Source organism: Euleptes europaea, chromosome 1 (genome assembly GCF_029931775.1).
Source record: "Euleptes europaea isolate rEulEur1 chromosome 1, rEulEur1.hap1, whole genome shotgun sequence".
NCBI classification, from domain to species: domain Eukaryota; kingdom Metazoa; phylum Chordata; class Lepidosauria; order Squamata; family Sphaerodactylidae; genus Euleptes; species Euleptes europaea.
Genome location: NC_079312.1, coordinates 114,600,577 through 114,617,868, shown reverse-complemented (window position 1 = coordinate 114,617,868; position 17,292 = coordinate 114,600,577). Strand labels below are relative to the sequence as shown.

At 45.4% G+C, this 17,292-nt stretch overlaps 1 protein-coding gene across 2 annotated transcripts in view; it reads left to right on the top strand.

Moving 5' to 3' along the window:
* The window catches only part of MAP2K7 (mitogen-activated protein kinase kinase 7), a 49,298-nt gene extending 38,557 nt beyond the window's left edge, over positions 1-10,741 (top strand). For both annotated transcript variants that reach the window (XM_056859647.1, XM_056859639.1), the window contains 9 exons: positions 257-323; positions 704-817; positions 1,105-1,224; positions 1,338-1,445; positions 6,973-7,152; positions 7,813-7,893; positions 8,871-9,013; positions 10,178-10,223; positions 10,604-10,741. In XM_056859647.1, the coding sequence (XP_056715625.1) occupies positions 257-323; positions 704-817; positions 1,105-1,224; positions 1,338-1,445; positions 6,973-7,152; positions 7,813-7,893; positions 8,871-9,013; positions 10,178-10,223; positions 10,604-10,741 (997 nt within the window). The remainder of the gene's footprint in view (positions 1-256; positions 324-703; positions 818-1,104; positions 1,225-1,337; positions 1,446-6,972; positions 7,153-7,812; positions 7,894-8,870; positions 9,014-10,177; positions 10,224-10,603) is intronic.
* Positions 10,742-17,292: the final 6,551 nt, after the last annotated feature.

Below are 17,292 nucleotides of genomic sequence, written 5' to 3'. Positions count from 1 at the left end.
CTGAGGCGGCAGCTGCTGCCAAAGCATCATTTTAAAAAAAATATTGCACAGCCAATCAGAAGCCTTGCTGGTCAAAAGCCTCACCTGGCTCCACCCACTTTCTAAAAGCACTTGATGAGCACCATGTTGGGGAGCCCTGGCATAGAGAATCATCTAGTCGTGAATAGTGGCTCCAGCAGAGAGATAGGGGTGATAGTCCCGGGTTGTAGGTGGCAGGTACCCTGTATCATTTTACCTTTTCTCTCTCTCTCTTTAGTATAGAGATCGATCAGAAACTGCAAGAAATTATGAAGCAGACAGGTTATTTGACCATTGGAGGACAGGTACGTTGACTTGGTTTAGCATATAAAGGCAATGCCATGACCGGCTCAGCGAGTTGGTTGATTTACTTAGGGCAGGTGGCGTTTGGTGGTAAATATGATAGCGCATGGATATAAGATGGCACAATCTATGTTGCAGGATGGGTAGAGTACTGGGACATTTCTGCTTTTCGTTCCTGCTTGATTGTTGTAGATGGAAAGAGGCTGGCATGCCAACTCAGCTTCATGGAGCAAGTTAACAGGCAGAAAAGAGGGATGCAGCCGCTTGGAGTCTGATTAAGTGTCGATTGCCCTAAAAATTCAGCAGTCCCCAGCTTTTCAGTAAGCAATTGTCTGGTACCTTCTCCTTACCTCTAACCAGTGTGCACTCTATCTCTTTGCAGAGATACCAAGCAGAAATCAATGACCTAGAAAACCTGGGTGAGATTGGCAGTGGGACATGTGGACAGGTGTGGAAAATGCGTTTCAAGAAGACTGGGCACATCATAGCGGTAAAGGTGAGGCAGGACTCTGAGAGGGAGGAGTTTCAAAATGAATGGGAAAAGAGCAGATGGGAGTGGCACATGGATTCACTGGGGGCTGTTTGAGATTTGCTTGCGCTGCTTAGAGACATGGGGCAGGAATGGATGGGATGAAGCTTTTCAATAATGGTCTTACCTTTTATAGGTGGGAAACATTGATGATCTGTCATAAACCATAAAGCTTCAAGAACTGTGAGGCAAATATCTTGTCACTTTTGCGCGTAATCTTCACATAGGCCCTGTAATATTTCCTTCTGCCTTAGCAAATGCGTCGTTCTGGTAATAAAGAGGAGAACAAGAGAATCCTGATGGACTTGGATGTAGTGCTGAAGAGTCACGACTGTCCCTACATAGTTCAGTGCTTTGGGACTTTCATCACAAACGTAAGTCAAACCAGCGCCACCACATTCTCCGGCCTGTCTACGTGTGAGGGCAAACTGAACAGCCTTGTCAGAATCACCTAAAACTTGTGCTTCCGTTGTTTTCACACCTGCAGACGGATGTTTTTATAGCCATGGAGCTAATGGGTACGTGTGCTGAGAAGCTGAAAAAACGCATTCAAGGACCTATCCCTGAGAGGATCTTGGGAAAGATGACTGTGGCGGTAAGTGTTTGAAGCTGGAATCTTCAAGGGGAGTAAGAGAGTTGCCAACAGCCTTCCCCTTTCAGCAAATTCCCTTTTTAAATACTGAGGATATCTGGGATTGATGCTTTGGAACACAGGCAGGACAGTGCTGCTACAGTCGTCTTGTTTGTGGGCTTCCTAGAGGCACCTGGTTGGCCTCTATGTGAACAGGCTGCTAGGCTTGGTGGACCTTGGTCTGATCCAGCATGGCTCCTCTTATATTCATATGAAGAGGGGGGGGGGAACCCTCAGCAGGGCCTAGCGGCGGCCACCCATCAGGCCAGTCCATCTTCTCTGATTCCAAGAGGACTTTCTCGCACTCAAACACAGAAATTAATTCATACAAATATAATCTTCTCTGTAACCACTTCGTAGCCCTCATTGTTCTGAAGATAAAAAGTGGAATATATGCATTAAAAAGTTTCTGTGTCTATAGGATGGAGATTTTGTGCTTTTCTCCCTGCTACTGCATATTTTTGACTCTCAGTATGAGCATGTACAGTAAAACCTATGAAGAGTGCCTGTAGATACACATGTTGGGAAGTGATCCCCTTTTAGCAGATTCCATTTTTGAAACACTGAAGATACCTGGGATTGGATGGGGGGAAACCCTCACAAGGGATTTTTTAAAAAGGATTAAGAAACTGTTAATCCCATTTCTTGATCCAAAAAGGGAGGGGGGGGAGGATTGTAATTTGATTGCATTAGAGAGAGATATCTGATTAAGACAAATGTAATTCATCACTTTTTCAAGTACTGTGAGAGCACAGAATGAAAGATGCAAGTTTAAATTCTTAAATGTGAGCAGCATTTATACTGATTGTATTGCTATGTTTCTCTTGTAACATTGGGAAAGTCTTTTTTTGGAATTGAAGGGACAGATTTCCAGTGTCAGAGAAAACGGTGTGATCTTTGATCTCATTGGTACATTTATGAAAAAGCTTCATTATCTCTAGGTTAGATATATTTGCTAGGACAGTGGCCCCCAGTCTCATTGAGCCCATGAATGCTTGGGATTTTTGAGAACGGTATCGACACCACATGGCTGTGTGGGCCATGGAATGCTGGTGCCCATCACAAAATTTTGAGAGGTTTGTTTATTTTCTTCATTTATTATTTGCTTCATTTGTAGTCTGCTTTTCTCAGAATTTGAAAACAGTGCAATAAAACTGGCTTACAAACTTAAAGAACAAGTAAACAAAAATAGTATAATATGAGCAGGAGGGCATCTTGGCCATCTTCTGGTCACTGGGGGTGTGTGGGGGGGTGGTAGTTGTAAATTTCCTGCATTGTGCAGTGGGTTGGACTAGATGACCCTGGTGGTCTCTTCCAATGCTATGATTCTATGATATATGCCAAATAAAGGTGTGATTTGATTTGATTCTATGATATCTAATTAAAAATACAAAAGAGGAAAAAAACCTCTAAATTTTGAAGACTAAAGAAGGGTGCCCCCTGAAGATGATGATGCCTTCTGGGTTCTTGTGAAGCCCCTCCTGCTCCAGTGAGATGGAAGAAAGCCAGGAATGGTTCTTTGTTTTGGGGGGAAAGCAGATGGACACCAGGAAGCCAGGAAGCCTATTGGTGGTCACTATGGGTTCCCACAGGCACCATGTTGAGGAATCCTGTACTAGCACAGAGACAGGGCCTTGGGACATGACATAGCAAACAGAAGTAATTAATAGAAGCAGATCTTCCCCTTCTCTCGTCATTGTGGACCCTTTGTGGAACCTTAAAAAGCAGGTGCTGAAAGTCTGAGGACCATACTGAACTATATACCAAGTGGTGGGCAGGGCTCCCTAAAGAAGAAGAAGAGTTGGTTTTTATACCCCGATTTTCTCTACTTTTTAAGGAGTCTCAAACCGGCTTACAATTACCTTCCCTTCCCCTCCCCTCAACAGACACCTTGTGAGGTAAGTGGGGCTCAGAGAGTTCAAAGGGAACTGTGCCTGGCCCAAGGTCACTCAGCAGACTGCATGTGGAGGCGTGGGGAAACCAACCTGGTTCACCAGATTAGTCTGCTGCTCATGAGGAGTGGGGAATCAAACCCAATTCTCCAGATTAGAGTCTGCCGCTCTTTAACTACTACGCCATGCTGTCTCATTAGAGGGGCACTCATGCAGCATAGTGTAGTGGTTAAAGAGCGGCAGACTCTAATCTGGAAAACCAGGTTTGATTCCCCACTCCTCCTCATGAGCAGCAGACTTTCATCTAGTGAACCGGGTTGGTTTCCCTACTCCTACACATGAAGCCAGCTGGGTGACCTTGGGCTAGTCACAGCTCTCTCTGAACTCTCTCAGCCCCACCTACCTCACAAGGTCCCCACCTATGAGGTGTCTGTTGGGGGGAGGGGAAGGGAAGGAGATCGTAAGCCAGTTTGATTCTCCTTAAAAGATAGGGAAAACCAGGCTATAAAAACCAACTCTTCTTCCCTTTAAGGCAGTGGTTCCCAACCTTTTTCGAGTCGTGACCTCCTTTTACAATTGCCAAGTAACCTGCAACCCCCGCCATATTTGCATAATAAAGCCATAAATGACATTTTTAATAGGATAAAGAAAACACAATGCAAATAGATCTTTCAGAATATAATTCCAACATTTTTTCTCCATGAGCACGAATTTCTGAAATATAAATACGAAAAAAAAAATTCTTTTACGTGGAAATTTTTTTTTTTTAATTTATCCGCAGGAAAAGGTTGTGAGAAGAGCATTTCACACTGCTGTGACACTGTGGTGTCATTTTTAATTTTTACTGTCGATAAAAGGAGCAAAGTTTATGTTTGCACGAGGGCGTTCATAAGGCTTGGCGCGGCACCGAGTAAAGAAGCGCTTTGACTCTTGAAAGCTCACGCCCCGAAAATCTTGTTGGTCTCTAAAGTGCTAGTGGACTCAAACCGGGCTACTGCAGACCAGTAGTGGCTACCCTCTGAAACTATCTTTTATGCTTTGGGCTGGTTTTACCTGATGATTAGGGTGTGATTGGGCTTTTCCTAACTAAAATATGGACATGAGCCAAGCCAGATTGAAGCCAAATTTCATAGAATCATAGAGTTGGAAGGGACCACCAGGGTCATTTAGTCCAACCCCCCTGCACAATGCAGGAAATTCACACCTACCTCCCCCCCCCAACACCCCCAGTGACCCCTACTCCATGCTCAGAAGATAGCCAAGATAAGAACATAAGAAAAGCCATGCTGGATCAGACCAAGGCCCATCACAACACTCCATTAGTTGGGATTATGGCCAAGGCACTGGGAAAGAAGGGGAACTGCAATATAGGGCTATTAATTACCTCACGAGAGCAAAGGGCCAGGAAAGAGCCGAGGGCCGCTTATCCCGCTTGGACTTTTCGCACCTTTTTCTCCCCTCCGCCAGTCACCGCTCCTTCTGCGCCTCGCCGAACCCGCACGCTTGAGGGGGAAATCCTGAACTGCACTTGCACCTCAGCTCTCTCCCCCTTGGCCTTGGCAGAGCGGAACTGTTGACTCAGGGCAGAAAAGCGAAGCCGCAGTACAGACATGCGCACTTGGATTCCAGGCTGAAGCTCCCGCCCCACTGTGGTGTTTACTCGAGTGCGGCTAAAAATAAAAACAACGTGGCTGCAGAGCTAGCGGCGTCAAGGGGCCCCGCCCTCTTCTCCTCCGAGACCTGAACGGGCCGAGCCAGGGGAGCTTCCTCTGCCTCCCACACATCCCGCCGCGTCATCCGACCGACAGAGAGGCGAGGCGAGGAACTGGAGAGAGAGAGAGGTGAGGAGAGAGGCGAGGAACTGGCCAACCAACAGCCGGAAGGAGCCGTGCTGTAGAGGCGTGGCGGCGTGCTGCCCACACCAGCTGTAGCCCCGCCGCCCAGCTGAGAGGCGGGCGGGCCCACCCTGGGCGGCAGGGCTACAGCTGGTGTGCGGCGGCGCGCTGCCGCATCTCTGCAGCCCGGCTCCTTCCGGCTGTTGGTCGGCCGGTTCCTCGCCTCTCTCCTTGCCTCTCTCTCTCCGGTGCCTCGCCTCTCTCCTTCCGGCTGTCGGTCGGCCGGTTCCTCGCTTGGATGGGGGCTGTCCCAGGACAGTGGCGGCGACCCCCCAGAAAACACGTCGCTACCCCCTTGGGGGTCGCGACCCATAGGTTGACAACCATGGCTTTAAGGCAACCGATAAAAAGTATAATTACTTCAAAAGGTCTTTCTCCCATGTGTCTTTTTAAAAAAACATTCTTATGCTCTCATGCTATCTAAAAAGGTATGAAATGTAATTTAAAGTAATATTTATAGCAGTTAAATTGTTCCGTGCTTTGATGGTATAATAATGTTCTCGGTGCACTGTAGTCTGAATATTAAAATCTCTAACATCCAAGAGTGGATAGTGAAAGAGTCTCTAATCCAGACTTAGGAAGTGGTGATCAGTCTATTGTAGAGGGCTTGTACTCCCTCTGAAAAACCAAGTTTGTAGTTTGGGTGTGCTTCTGCAATCCAACTTTATTGTGGACACTTGTATAGAAGTGTGGCCAGAAGTTCCTCTTAGCTTGTATTGGGTGAATTTCCGATTGTGTTATTGTTGGCAATGCTTCAGAATCCATACTTTGGCTTCTCTGGCTTCCAGTTTGGTTTGGGGCCCATGCAAGGTGCTAACATGTTGGGACCAGGAAACCTCAGGAACTGCCTGCTCCCAATTTAAGTAACCCAGGAGAAGCCCTGCTGCTTAGTTCACTGCCATTGACGATTCGGCAGATGATCATGCATGGTGGGCCTTTCTCAGTGGCAGACCAAAGTTTTTGAACTTCCAGCTTCATGAGGCCCATCCCCCCAGAGGGCTAGTAAATACTGTTCTCTTTTAGTAGGTTTACATAGCTCTGCTACCTACCTGAATAATAATAATGATGATGATGATGATAATTGTGGTGGTTGTTTTAAACTTTACTGTAAACTGGTTTCAGGCCTCTATGCAGAACAGCAGGATAATTTTTAAAATAAATATCACATCCCACTGAAAGTGATAAAATTCGGGATAATTCAGTGTCGGATCTGTAGTGGATGGTATATTTCTTCTCAGGGTTACAAGAAGAAACAGTAAGAGCACAGCTTTGTCAATATTTTGTTTCTCTGTTTTATAACCTGTATGACCCAAAAGAATGCTGTTTCCACAGGCTTACAGCATGAAATTTGTCCTAAGATAACTGAAAGTCTGTTTTCATGAAAGTCCTGGATTCCAGGGCTAGTCTAGGTTGTAAATAACCTAGTCTATGGTGTAAAGACTGTCAAAGATAGGACATTTTGGAGGACATTGATTCATAGGGTCGCCATGAGTCGGAAGCGAATTGACAGCTCTGAACACACACAGGGTGTAAATAACCTTAGTGCTCCAATCAATTGAGCAAAATGGCATTTTTTCCAGGCATATTATATATATATATATCATGCAGTGTTGGTAGTCAGTGCTACCCTATTTCTGTTACTTAGTTTATAGAGAACAACTGGGTTGTTTTTTTCTTTAGCATATGTGTCTGTGTCGCTTTCAGATTGTCAAGGCACTCTACTACCTGAAAGAAAAACACGGTGTCATCCACAGAGATGTGAAACCTTCCAATATCTTGTTAGATGAGAGGGGCCAAATCAAACTCTGTGACTTCGGTATCAGTGGGAGACTGGTGGACTCGAAAGCCAAAACCCGGAGTGCTGGTTGTGCGGCATATATGGCGGTAAGAGGCAAGCGGGTGGTTGCAAAATGGTACTCTCACTGTGGTCTTGTTGAATTAAGGTTTTGTTTGGTTTTTGTTATGAGTCCACTCTTTTTCTTTAAGTTTGCTCAGTGTAGGTTATATATAATGTTGCCAGGTGAGCCCTTATGTTGGCAGGTCTCTGGACCAGGCCTGTTTTAAATTTCAGCTATCAAAGGGGAGGGGCCATGGCTCAGTGGTAGAGCATCTGCTTGGCATGCAGAAGGTCCCAGGTTCAGTCCCTGTAGTTCTCCAGTTAAAGGGACTAGGCAAGTAGGTGATGTGAAAGACTTCTGCCTGAGACCCTGGAGAGCCACTGCCGGTCTGACTTTGATGGACCAAGGGTCTGATTCTGTATAAGGCAGCTTTATGTGTTCAGACTACATTGTGTGTCCTTTGGGCCTCACAGTGACATTTCTTGTGTTTCCCTCTAGAAGTTTGTCACTTAATTTTGACCAGAATTCTGGGAAACACTGCTGGAACTATTGGGCAGTTGCTGTTTGATGAGAGCAGCAAAGCTTTTTGCCTGTGCGACACAGTTGCCTTTTTGTAATTAGGTGAATCTTGGTAGGTACAGGTAAGAAATCAGCAGCAGACAGATGCTCTTTTGACTGAATTTTTAATACTCTTTTTTGTTTCTAGCCTGAGAGAATAGATCCCCCTGATCCCTCAAAACCAGATTATGATATTCGTGCAGATGTGTGGAGCCTTGGCATTTCTCTGGTAAGGGAAGCCTCCATTCTTTTTTTAATGAAATATAATTTGCCTCCATGATGTCTTTTTGGAGCCTTTTTTGAATCATGCCTCAAACAGCCTTTATTTAATACACGAAATAAATGTAGAAAAGGTGATGATTTTAGATTTGTTTTTTAAAAGAATGGGTTGTGAAAATAAAACCGGAGCTCTCACCTTCAGAGAAGACTGCAGCTGTTGAGTGTGGCAAAGTAGAATGGAGATATCACTGGACATTTGCTATCTGAAATGTGAAATGTGGCATTATTGAAGACTTTCCCAATCTGTATTTTGGAGGCAAAGGCCTTCTTGCTCTTTGTCTCTGCCTGTATTGCCAGGTAGAGATGGGGTAGTTGTCTGGTCTATCTGGATGCAAGTGTTGATGTTGGATTTAAATTTCCTTTTGAAGGTCTGGGAAGATGACTGCAGTTCAGTTGACTTAGTTTGGCAGAACCCAGTCTATTGCAGCTGGAATAGGACCTCATTAAATAAGTTGGTTTTTAACCTGGAGACATTCATATGGTTAAGCTACTTGTATTATCTTACACTGTATTATCTGTATTAGACTTGTATTACACTTGCATTATCTTACAATCTTGAAAGCACAACTGACAGTAGGTTAGATTCAGACTAGCATTTCCATGGACACAAGAATTTCCACCCATGGAGCATGATTTTGCCCTTTCCCACAGCAGTCTGAAGATGCTACCCCCCACCCTTTTCCTGGGGAAGGTACCCTGATCCCCCCGATCCCCATTATCAGGAGGCATTTTGGGCTGCCATGGGAAGGGGGAGGCAGGAAAATCACACTCCTCAGTTTGCACCCATGGAAACAGTCTAGATCCAAGCCAGTTTACTGAAGTGGGGGAAAGCTTTACCATTGCTAGGTGAGGTGCTGCTGCTGGATCTTAACAGATTGTTTCAATTTGTTTAAAGAAGTTTGCTCTCTGCATCCCCCCCTTGTGCAGGTCGAGCTTGCTACGGGTCAGTTTCCCTACAAGAACTGTAAAACGGACTTTGAGGTTCTCACCAAGGTATTGCAAGAAGATCCTCCGCTTCTCCCAAACAACATGGGATTTTCCATAGACTTTCAGTCCTTCGTCAAAGACTGGTGAGTGAACCGCCAAGTGAAATATGCTAGTATAGGTATTGGAACTGCCAGTCACAATTTGCCAGCCAGCCCTGTGATTGCTACAGCCCTGGTGATTTTTTTTACCACCCTTTGCTGAGCACCTGCTCACCAGTTGGTTTCTCATGCGCTGGCTGGTGTTCAACTTTGGGCTGCTCTGCCTCTGATTCTGTTAATAGTGTTCTTAAGAGAATTAGAACAGTCAGGGGTGGCAAAACCAATGACATGCCATTGCAAAAGCCTGAGCTCAGCTTACACTGGGAACAGTTGTAGAGGGATAGCCATGTTAGTCTGTTACAGCAAGAATAAACAGGAGTCTGAAGAAGTGGGCTCTGGTCCACAAAAGCTTATGCGAAGTAAAATTTTGTTATCTGCAAGGTGTAACAAAACTCCTGTTTATTTTTGCTGCATTTCCCCAGAACATTTCGCCAGAAAATAAATCCCCATCCTGGGCAGCTAGTCCTGGACATATTTAGTTAATTCTGCTTGACACACATCGCTAGCCCTTCTGCCTTGCCTTTTCTCCGTCCACTAAGCTTCAAATCCCAGCCTGCTTCTCTACTGGCTCTAGAAAAGCAGGGAATTTTCTTCGTTACCCTGGAACTAGCAAAGAACCAATAATACAATCATAGAGTTGGAAGGGGCCATATAGGCGACCTAGACCAATGCCCTGCTCAATGCAGGATCAGCTTACAGCATCCCTGACAAGGGTCGGTACAGCTGCTGCTTGAAGCACAGGAAACGGAAGTTGGTCGTGTTCCTTTATCCTCTCCCTTTTCCACTCTTGTTATCAAGATGACAGCTGTATCAGCAGCTGGCTTGTGAACAATTGTACAGTGGTAGATTATTTTATGCTAGAGAGCTTCAAGCTTGTATGCCTTTCTTCCACCTCTGGTTCCTTTAAGTAGACACACCTACACAGTCTGGTTGGTGCAAGCTGTTATGGGATAGAAGGGTTTGGAGCATACAAGACAGACCCCATGGCTTCTCGTTATGGCAGGACAGTGAACTACTAAAGGGAGAATAGGCCATCTGAGTTCCGTTATAAGGGCCCCAAGTAACTGGAGATGTGCCATGCTGATAACTCCATAAGTCTTCTTGCTCCTTTCCCTAAAAAGAATTGACTGCAGATTTCTGTCTTTGCAGCCTTACTAAAGATCACAGGAAGAGACCAAAGTACAACAAGCTACTTGTGAGTATTAGAGAGAACTCTTCGTTGTGAACATTAAAAAATCTCGGAGAGAAGGCTGCAGCTGGTTCTTCTGACAAATGTTTGAGGTGGGCACGCCAGAAAGTAACCAGAGCTAGCCCGTAACCATTGGCAGGCAGGCTGGAATGAATCTTGTGGTATTCTTCCTTACCTACGCCTCGTTTCTTAAAGCCAAACTAGATATACTGGTTGCTGGCTTTCATTTCACTTATTGACCGCTCCTTCTTGTCAGCGGCCAGCCGTTTAGCGCATCCTCACTCCCTTTGGGTGTAGCTGGCAATAAATCCTTTGTAGCCTTGTCGGAGATTTGAGGGAGCCGAGATTCCTGATCAAGGCGGTTTTCTCTTTCTGCTCCCTTATAGGAACACAACTTCATCAAGCGTTATGAGACCCTGGAAGTCGACGTGGCATCCTGGTTCCAAGACGTCATGGCCAAGACAGAGTCGCCCCGCACGAGCAGCATCCTCAGCCAGCACCACCTGCCGTTCTTCACCAGGTAGCCGTGCGGCGGTGGCTGTCATGCCGGAGAAGGTCTCCTTGGCAGTCGGAGCTCTCGCAAGACGGGGGCAGGAGAGAGAGCCACTACACCAGCGGGCGCCCACCCTCGCAACTCTTCAGCGGCACAGACTCGTCATTTTGCCCGCTCGGTCGCCCTTGTCTGTTTCGTCTTCGCCGCCAGTATTGCCCGGAAGAGTTGGGGGGAGTTGTCTGGGCCTGTCTCGAACGCAGGTATCTCGCTTCCCCTGTTTGCATCTCAGCACCAGACAGCCCAAGATAACGACTCTTCGGGTGAAAGGGCTTTTGCGTCTTTGTACCTTCCTGCGATTAACCACCCGCCGCGAAGAGTTGCTAACCAGTGAGCATGGCTCCCTGCTCCTCTCTCCACCGTGACTCTCGGAGGCTCGAGGCCACACGACGGTGACTGTTGCTCACGCACTGTGAACAGACACAAAACACGCAAAAAGGAAAAAGAAAAAAATATTTTTTTTACCACTTATTTATTAAGTTTGGACTTCTGGCGCTGCGGGCTGCCTGCTGCACCTCTTCGCCAACCCTTGCATTATTATATGTCCTTTTTTTTTGTTTGTGTTTTTTGGGATTGTATTTGCTGAGGGGGAATAGGGTTGGGAGTAGCTGCTGCTTTGGAATCTGAGCTTAGCTATTGCTGTTGTATTGGTTTCATTTTTTTCCCCCTAGGGCTGGGTGGGTGGGCGGGGAGACAGAAAGGGAAGGTTTGAGGGTTATTCTCACTCAAGAGTAGCTCAGTTTAAGTGATTTTTTTCCTCCTCTTCAATTCTTTTTTGATCTCAGGGGTTCCTATTCTTTTGTTTTGAGCGTGAACAAAGTTTTTGTCAATGGCGTTTTATTTACCAAAGCGTTGTGTTTGGTGCTAGGATAAATGCTTGTTCATTTTCTTCCAGTATTTAAGAAAAAGGAAAAGCAGAACTTAAATATAATCCTGGCATCAAGAGAGCCATTTAAAAAAAACGGGATTCAGCCCAAATGATTCCTTATTTCTGTGTGTTAGGGACTTTTTAAAAACAACAAAAATTAGATGGTAATATGTTTGCCCTGTCGGACCTCTCATGGTCTTCCTGTGCCAGATTCTTAACTGTGGCAGTAGTATATTTCCAGTTGAGTAGTCAGAGAATCTGCTGTCTGGAGACTGGAGTAGAATCTGCACTGTCTGGATGCTTGAACTGTGGGGCTTCTCAGAGGTGAGATCCTGAACAATCCAAAATGTTCAGAAGAACAAGGAAAAGATCCCTTTCGCACCCACCTCTATTTCATAACAGGACTGTTTTTCTGTTGGCATCACAGGACAGAAGGCAAGAGAGACAAGATCCAGACACTGCTAATTCAGAGGTGCCTCTTAAATTGAGAGGGACGTTCTATGGAAGGTCAAGGTGTCTGGATCACAGTTCTTTAGGGGCAACCATTGCCGCCATCAGCTTTGGGAATGAGACACCGACAGAGATTCTTTTTGGGGGGGGGGGAAGAGCCCTGGTTTCCCTCTCCCAATAACTGCAACTTTGTTGGATAGCTCAGAGGCTCGCACAGAAGATCCCTGTGTGTTAGCCTGCTGGTGAGACATATTCCTGCTTTCTCCTGCTTGCAAAGGTTTTGGGTAGCACGTCCCAGCCCTCTGCATATTAGGATTAGAGTTGGACGTCATGGCACAGGCAGGTAAGGGCCACATATGGCAGTACCTCACTCTGATGGTTCATCGAGCTTTCAAACATTACACAGAGGAAGCCATATCAAGACACTAGATGTATATAAATCAGCTTTATAGAAACAATCCCCCCCATATAAAATTCACGAAAGTTTGCAGCTGACATGCGGTGCTTGGAATGTCCTGAAAAGAAATGGAGCTGTAGCTATTTGAAGAAGCAGGAATATTTCTTTAACACCTGTCTTGAATGCCCTGCAGCAGAGCTAATGGAGGAAAGAGAAATTGTATCATAATACAAGCTTAGGCATCTGTCCCCGATTTGTGAGAGGTAAAGTTTACAGACGGTCATAAGTTACGCGGGTCAGAAGTGAGGCTTTCAGGCACAGGAAGATGAACTGTCTTGCCTTGTGATGGGGTGCATTCAATAAGGGAAGTGGTCAGTGCATGTTTTCTGTAAAAAAAAAATCATTGTTCAACAGCTGTTAACAAAAAGATGCGATATGCCAAAGATACGAGAACAAGGCTTTGTTTCCACGAGTTGGGAGCTCTCGATCCAGGTCAAGGTCTTCAGGTGCAGCGCAATGTGGAATGCATTATTGCCGAACTGCCCTCAAAAGCGACGTGGCAGCATTTTTCCAGGATGCGAACGAGGGCCATTTCTTCCTCCTCGAGGCTGTACCAGGCCAAGAGATTGGTGGCAGAAAGGAAACACTGTGGAGAGTATTGGGTGAAGAGGTTAGCGAAGGCTAGAAGTTAAAGGGTGAGATTTTAAAAAAAGTTCAATTAAGGCGTACCGTATTGAAGCAGGGGATTTTATATTATTGAAAGTGGAGTAGGTTGAGTGAAGCCAGAAAAAGTAGCGGCGGAAAGTGTTTAGTGCAAGATGGAGCATGGTACCAGGAAAGGCTTTTGAGGGATGCTTGTCCACCAGGCTGACTTCCTGTAGTGTTGCAGAAACCTCAACAGGAAGTTGGTTTGTATACATGTCATCTCTGAAGCTCCGCTAGCTGTGATGTTTTCCCAGAATCTCCAAGGTTTTAAGAGTACAGAAAATTACAAATTTTTCCAAAGGCATTACGTAACAACTCGGCTTTTTAAAAGATATTAATGCTGATGTTTAATGGCTTTTTTTTTAGGTTGTAGCCCCTGAATGGAATGGTTTGTAGAGAAACAGAGTTTAGTAATCTTGAATTCCAGTATCTGCCTGTGGTATCGAGCATATTTTACACTAGTTGTCTAAAGCTGAAGTGCTGTTTTGTGTTTAACGTGAGCCAAGTCACAAGGAAGTGCAATTTTTTTAAAAAAAAACTCTTCATACCTAGAGGACCCCGCAGAAAATGTACCTCATTAGATATAATTCCTATGGAAATGTATTTGGGTTTGGAGATTTCCCATTACACATGCATCAGTACTCGGTTTTTCCCAGTGATGGGCTCTTGTTCACCCACTGGTTTTTAAACAGTGCAGGAACTGCTGTAATTTGCAAGCTACTTTGAGGTATTTCAACTTGGTTGGGAAGAGAGGTCTGGCCATGTCGTCTGGAGATTGTTTTGGTAGGGAAGTAAACCATCCTGGGTAGGGGACGTTGGAGAAAGAAAAGAGCCGAGAGGTGTTGAAAAGTGAAGGCCAGGGTTCCGGATCCTTACTGGGAAAGCAGCGTGCGCGAGTAGGGACTGGAACTGGGCTGTGTGGAGAAGAAAATGTAGTCAGGATGCAGTGCAGAGTGCACAAGGGGAAGTACGGGAAGGTGAGGGGAAGGGAGAAAAGATGGTTACTTGAGGTGGTCTCCTGGGCAGCTGTTGAATAGCCTGGTCCTAGTTGCTGGAAGTGTGTCTCTCTTCTGGCTTTGCTGGTTCTGCTTTTTGTTTGTGTGTGAAGTGCCGACAAGTCACAGCCGCCTTATGGTGACCGACTAAGGTTTTCGAGGCAAGAGGCTAAACAGAGGTCGTTTTCTGTTGCCTGCCTCTGCGTCATGACCCTGGTAATTCCTCGGTGGTCTCCCACCCAAGTATTAGGCAGGACCGACCCTGCTTAGCTTCTGAGATCTGATGAGATCAGGCTAGCCTGGGCCCTCTAGGTCAGGGCATCTGTAAACATCAACGTTGTGTAATTCCCCAGTAGTCATTACTTTTGCCTTCTTGATGTTCAGCTGTAATCCTACTTTGGCACATTCCGCTTTAACTTTCCTCAGTCGTCGTTTCAGATCTTTCGCTGTTTTCTGCCGTTTCCAGATCTTTCGCTGTTTTCTGCCAGTAATGTGGTGTCATCTGCATATCTCAAATTGTTAATGTTCCTTCCACCAATTTTCACTCTGCCTTAATCTAAATTGAATCCAGCTTTCTTTATGATACGTTCTGTGGCAACAAATCGATGCTAAATCGATGCTTTGGCCTTGAAGCTTCACAGCTGTCTCCGAGGAGCTAGAAGTAGATGAACTGACTTCTTTGACAACCAGTCCTGAGTGCCCGTTAAACTTCCTTGCCATCCACACATCCTCCATTATATAATGTATGTGTCAGGGCCAGTGTCGTCCAGAGTCATTTCGCTTGTCAGCTTGAGGTCCCAACATTTCTGTTTCATTGTCTTGCGAGTCCTTCTCCAGCCTCTCCTTCTCCCCGCTCTCCACTCCGGAGGTGTGTGAGCTGCCCTGGCTGGTCATCGAGCTAGAGGCTCTCGGTTTGCGGTAAACAGCGGCTGGCAATAAGCCGTCCTCCGCCTTGTGGTCCTGGGGCTTGGAGCTGGCCTCAATCTTGAATGCCAGCTGCTGTGGAGTGCCGGGAGAGGCGCTTGTATTTAATGCTGATCGGAGCATTTGGTGATGGCAGTTTCTCTTCATCATCCACATCGCAGGAGGTGGGGCATCTCGGTGTCTTCCCCCCCACAGACAGCATCATTCCTGCTCAGCCAGCCCAGGTACCCCAGAGAGCCCCTTGCCGCCACTGCTCGCCTGCCTTCTCCGCCTGCTTTTTGTTTATTTCACTATTAAAAGTACTTTAGCAAAGATGGCAAAGAACTAGTGTTACATGGCATTGCTGCCCCTCCAAAATGGCCATTGCATCTTAATAGTGGAGCTTGGAAAGAATCTGCCTTCTAACAGAAACAAAATGCATTGGTGTTCAGAGCACAACCCAACCCCCCAAATGTTATTAGCAGTTGCCATATTGAATTTGTTGGACTCATGAAGCCCACTGACCACTAGTGGTGGGCCAGGCCCTAAAAGTTTTATCAAGTAGCCGCACAGGAATGTTGTTTAGATAAGCTGATCATGGTAGATACGGGTACTGTGGACCACCAAAAAAACAAATAAGTGGGTTCCAGGTCAACTCAAGCCTTGAACTCTCCCTAGAAGCTAAAGTGACTAAACTGAGGCTCTCTATCATACTTTGGACACATTATGAGAAGACAAGAGTCACTGGAAAAGACCATTCTGCTAGGAAAACTTGAAGGCAACAGGAAAAGAGGAAGACCCAACATGCGATGGTTTGACTTTATCAAGAAAGCCACGGCCCTCTGCAAGACCTGAGCAAGGCTTGTTAAAGATAAGATGTTTGGGAGGAAATTAATTAATAGGGTCACTATAAGTCAGAAGTGACTTGACGGCACTTAACGCACACACACAATCGGATCATCTAGAGCTAAAAGAAAGCAAATTTCATTCATGATTTAATTGGCCTTTCAAATAACGAAATCTTCCTATTTAGGGCTGTGGGGTTAGGTATGTTTATCTCCTGATGTCTGAGAACGTATTGGTATGTGCTTTGCTGTAGGATTCCAGCAGGTAGGGGACCACCAACCTCTGTGAATAAGTGTTTCCTGTGACCTCGATTTGCCTTCTGAATTTTTTAAAAAATGAATCAGTTAGTGCCTGTTGAATGTTTGTGATTTAAGAAATAACCCCATTATCGAAAATGGGCTTAAAAGAAACAGCAGCACGAAGAGCGTTGGTTGTCTTCAGCCCGCACCATTTAACCTTCCATCTAGAAGCTTATCCTGCCCATATTTTTGGCTTTTATCCCCCAAATTCTGTAAGTCTCCAGAGTTTTTTAGTTCAGATTTGAAATACTGCCTGTGAAATTTCAGCTGTGTATTTTGTGAACTAGTAACAAGGTGGAGCAGAGCTGTCCCAGATACCAAGATGTTTCCCCCAGTCACCTGAGTTTAACAATCCTGTCTTTCCAAAACAAACATTATGTTACTGAGAACAGGAAATTCAAGGAAATTAGACTGTCTAGTGCTTGGGTATTTTAATACAATGATAGTGGGACTGAAACATCTACTTGAGTATTAAGTGTCTGTTAGATAGAAGGCAATGTGGTGGGTTGGTGCCCAGGATAGAGTATTTTTGTTACAGAATTTTTGCAAGTGTTGGACGTTAAAAGTGTTGGCCTAGACATTTTTTATCTTGGAACTGACAGTGTTTGGTTATAGACATAAGAAAGGAGGGTGAGGAAGGTGTTTCAAAAGAAGTGGGTTAAATTCACACACCTACAAAAATCTGTTGTTAAAGGCTCATGACTTGGTTGATACTGGTGTTTTAAAAGGAAAGCTTTTGGATTTGTTAGAAAGGTTTCTACAGGAGAAATGCTACTCATGTCCCTGGCAAGAAAATAATTTGGCTTCTGCTATTCTGTTTCTTGTTTTAATTCAAAGCTTCCGAAAACTGCAAACCATTCTAAAAATGTTGCCTTCTCAAAGGGCACAGTTCTCCATTCCTTTAACTTCAAGAGAAAGCAAGAATAATCTTAAGAATAACAAGGAAGTTGTCTCACTTTCAAACATGGAAGGGTGTCTTCCATTCTCAAAGCAAGATTAAAATTCGAAATTGCCATGGTGGGAGGGTTTTGCGGGGGGCGGGTCCGTTTGGTAAGGGTTCAA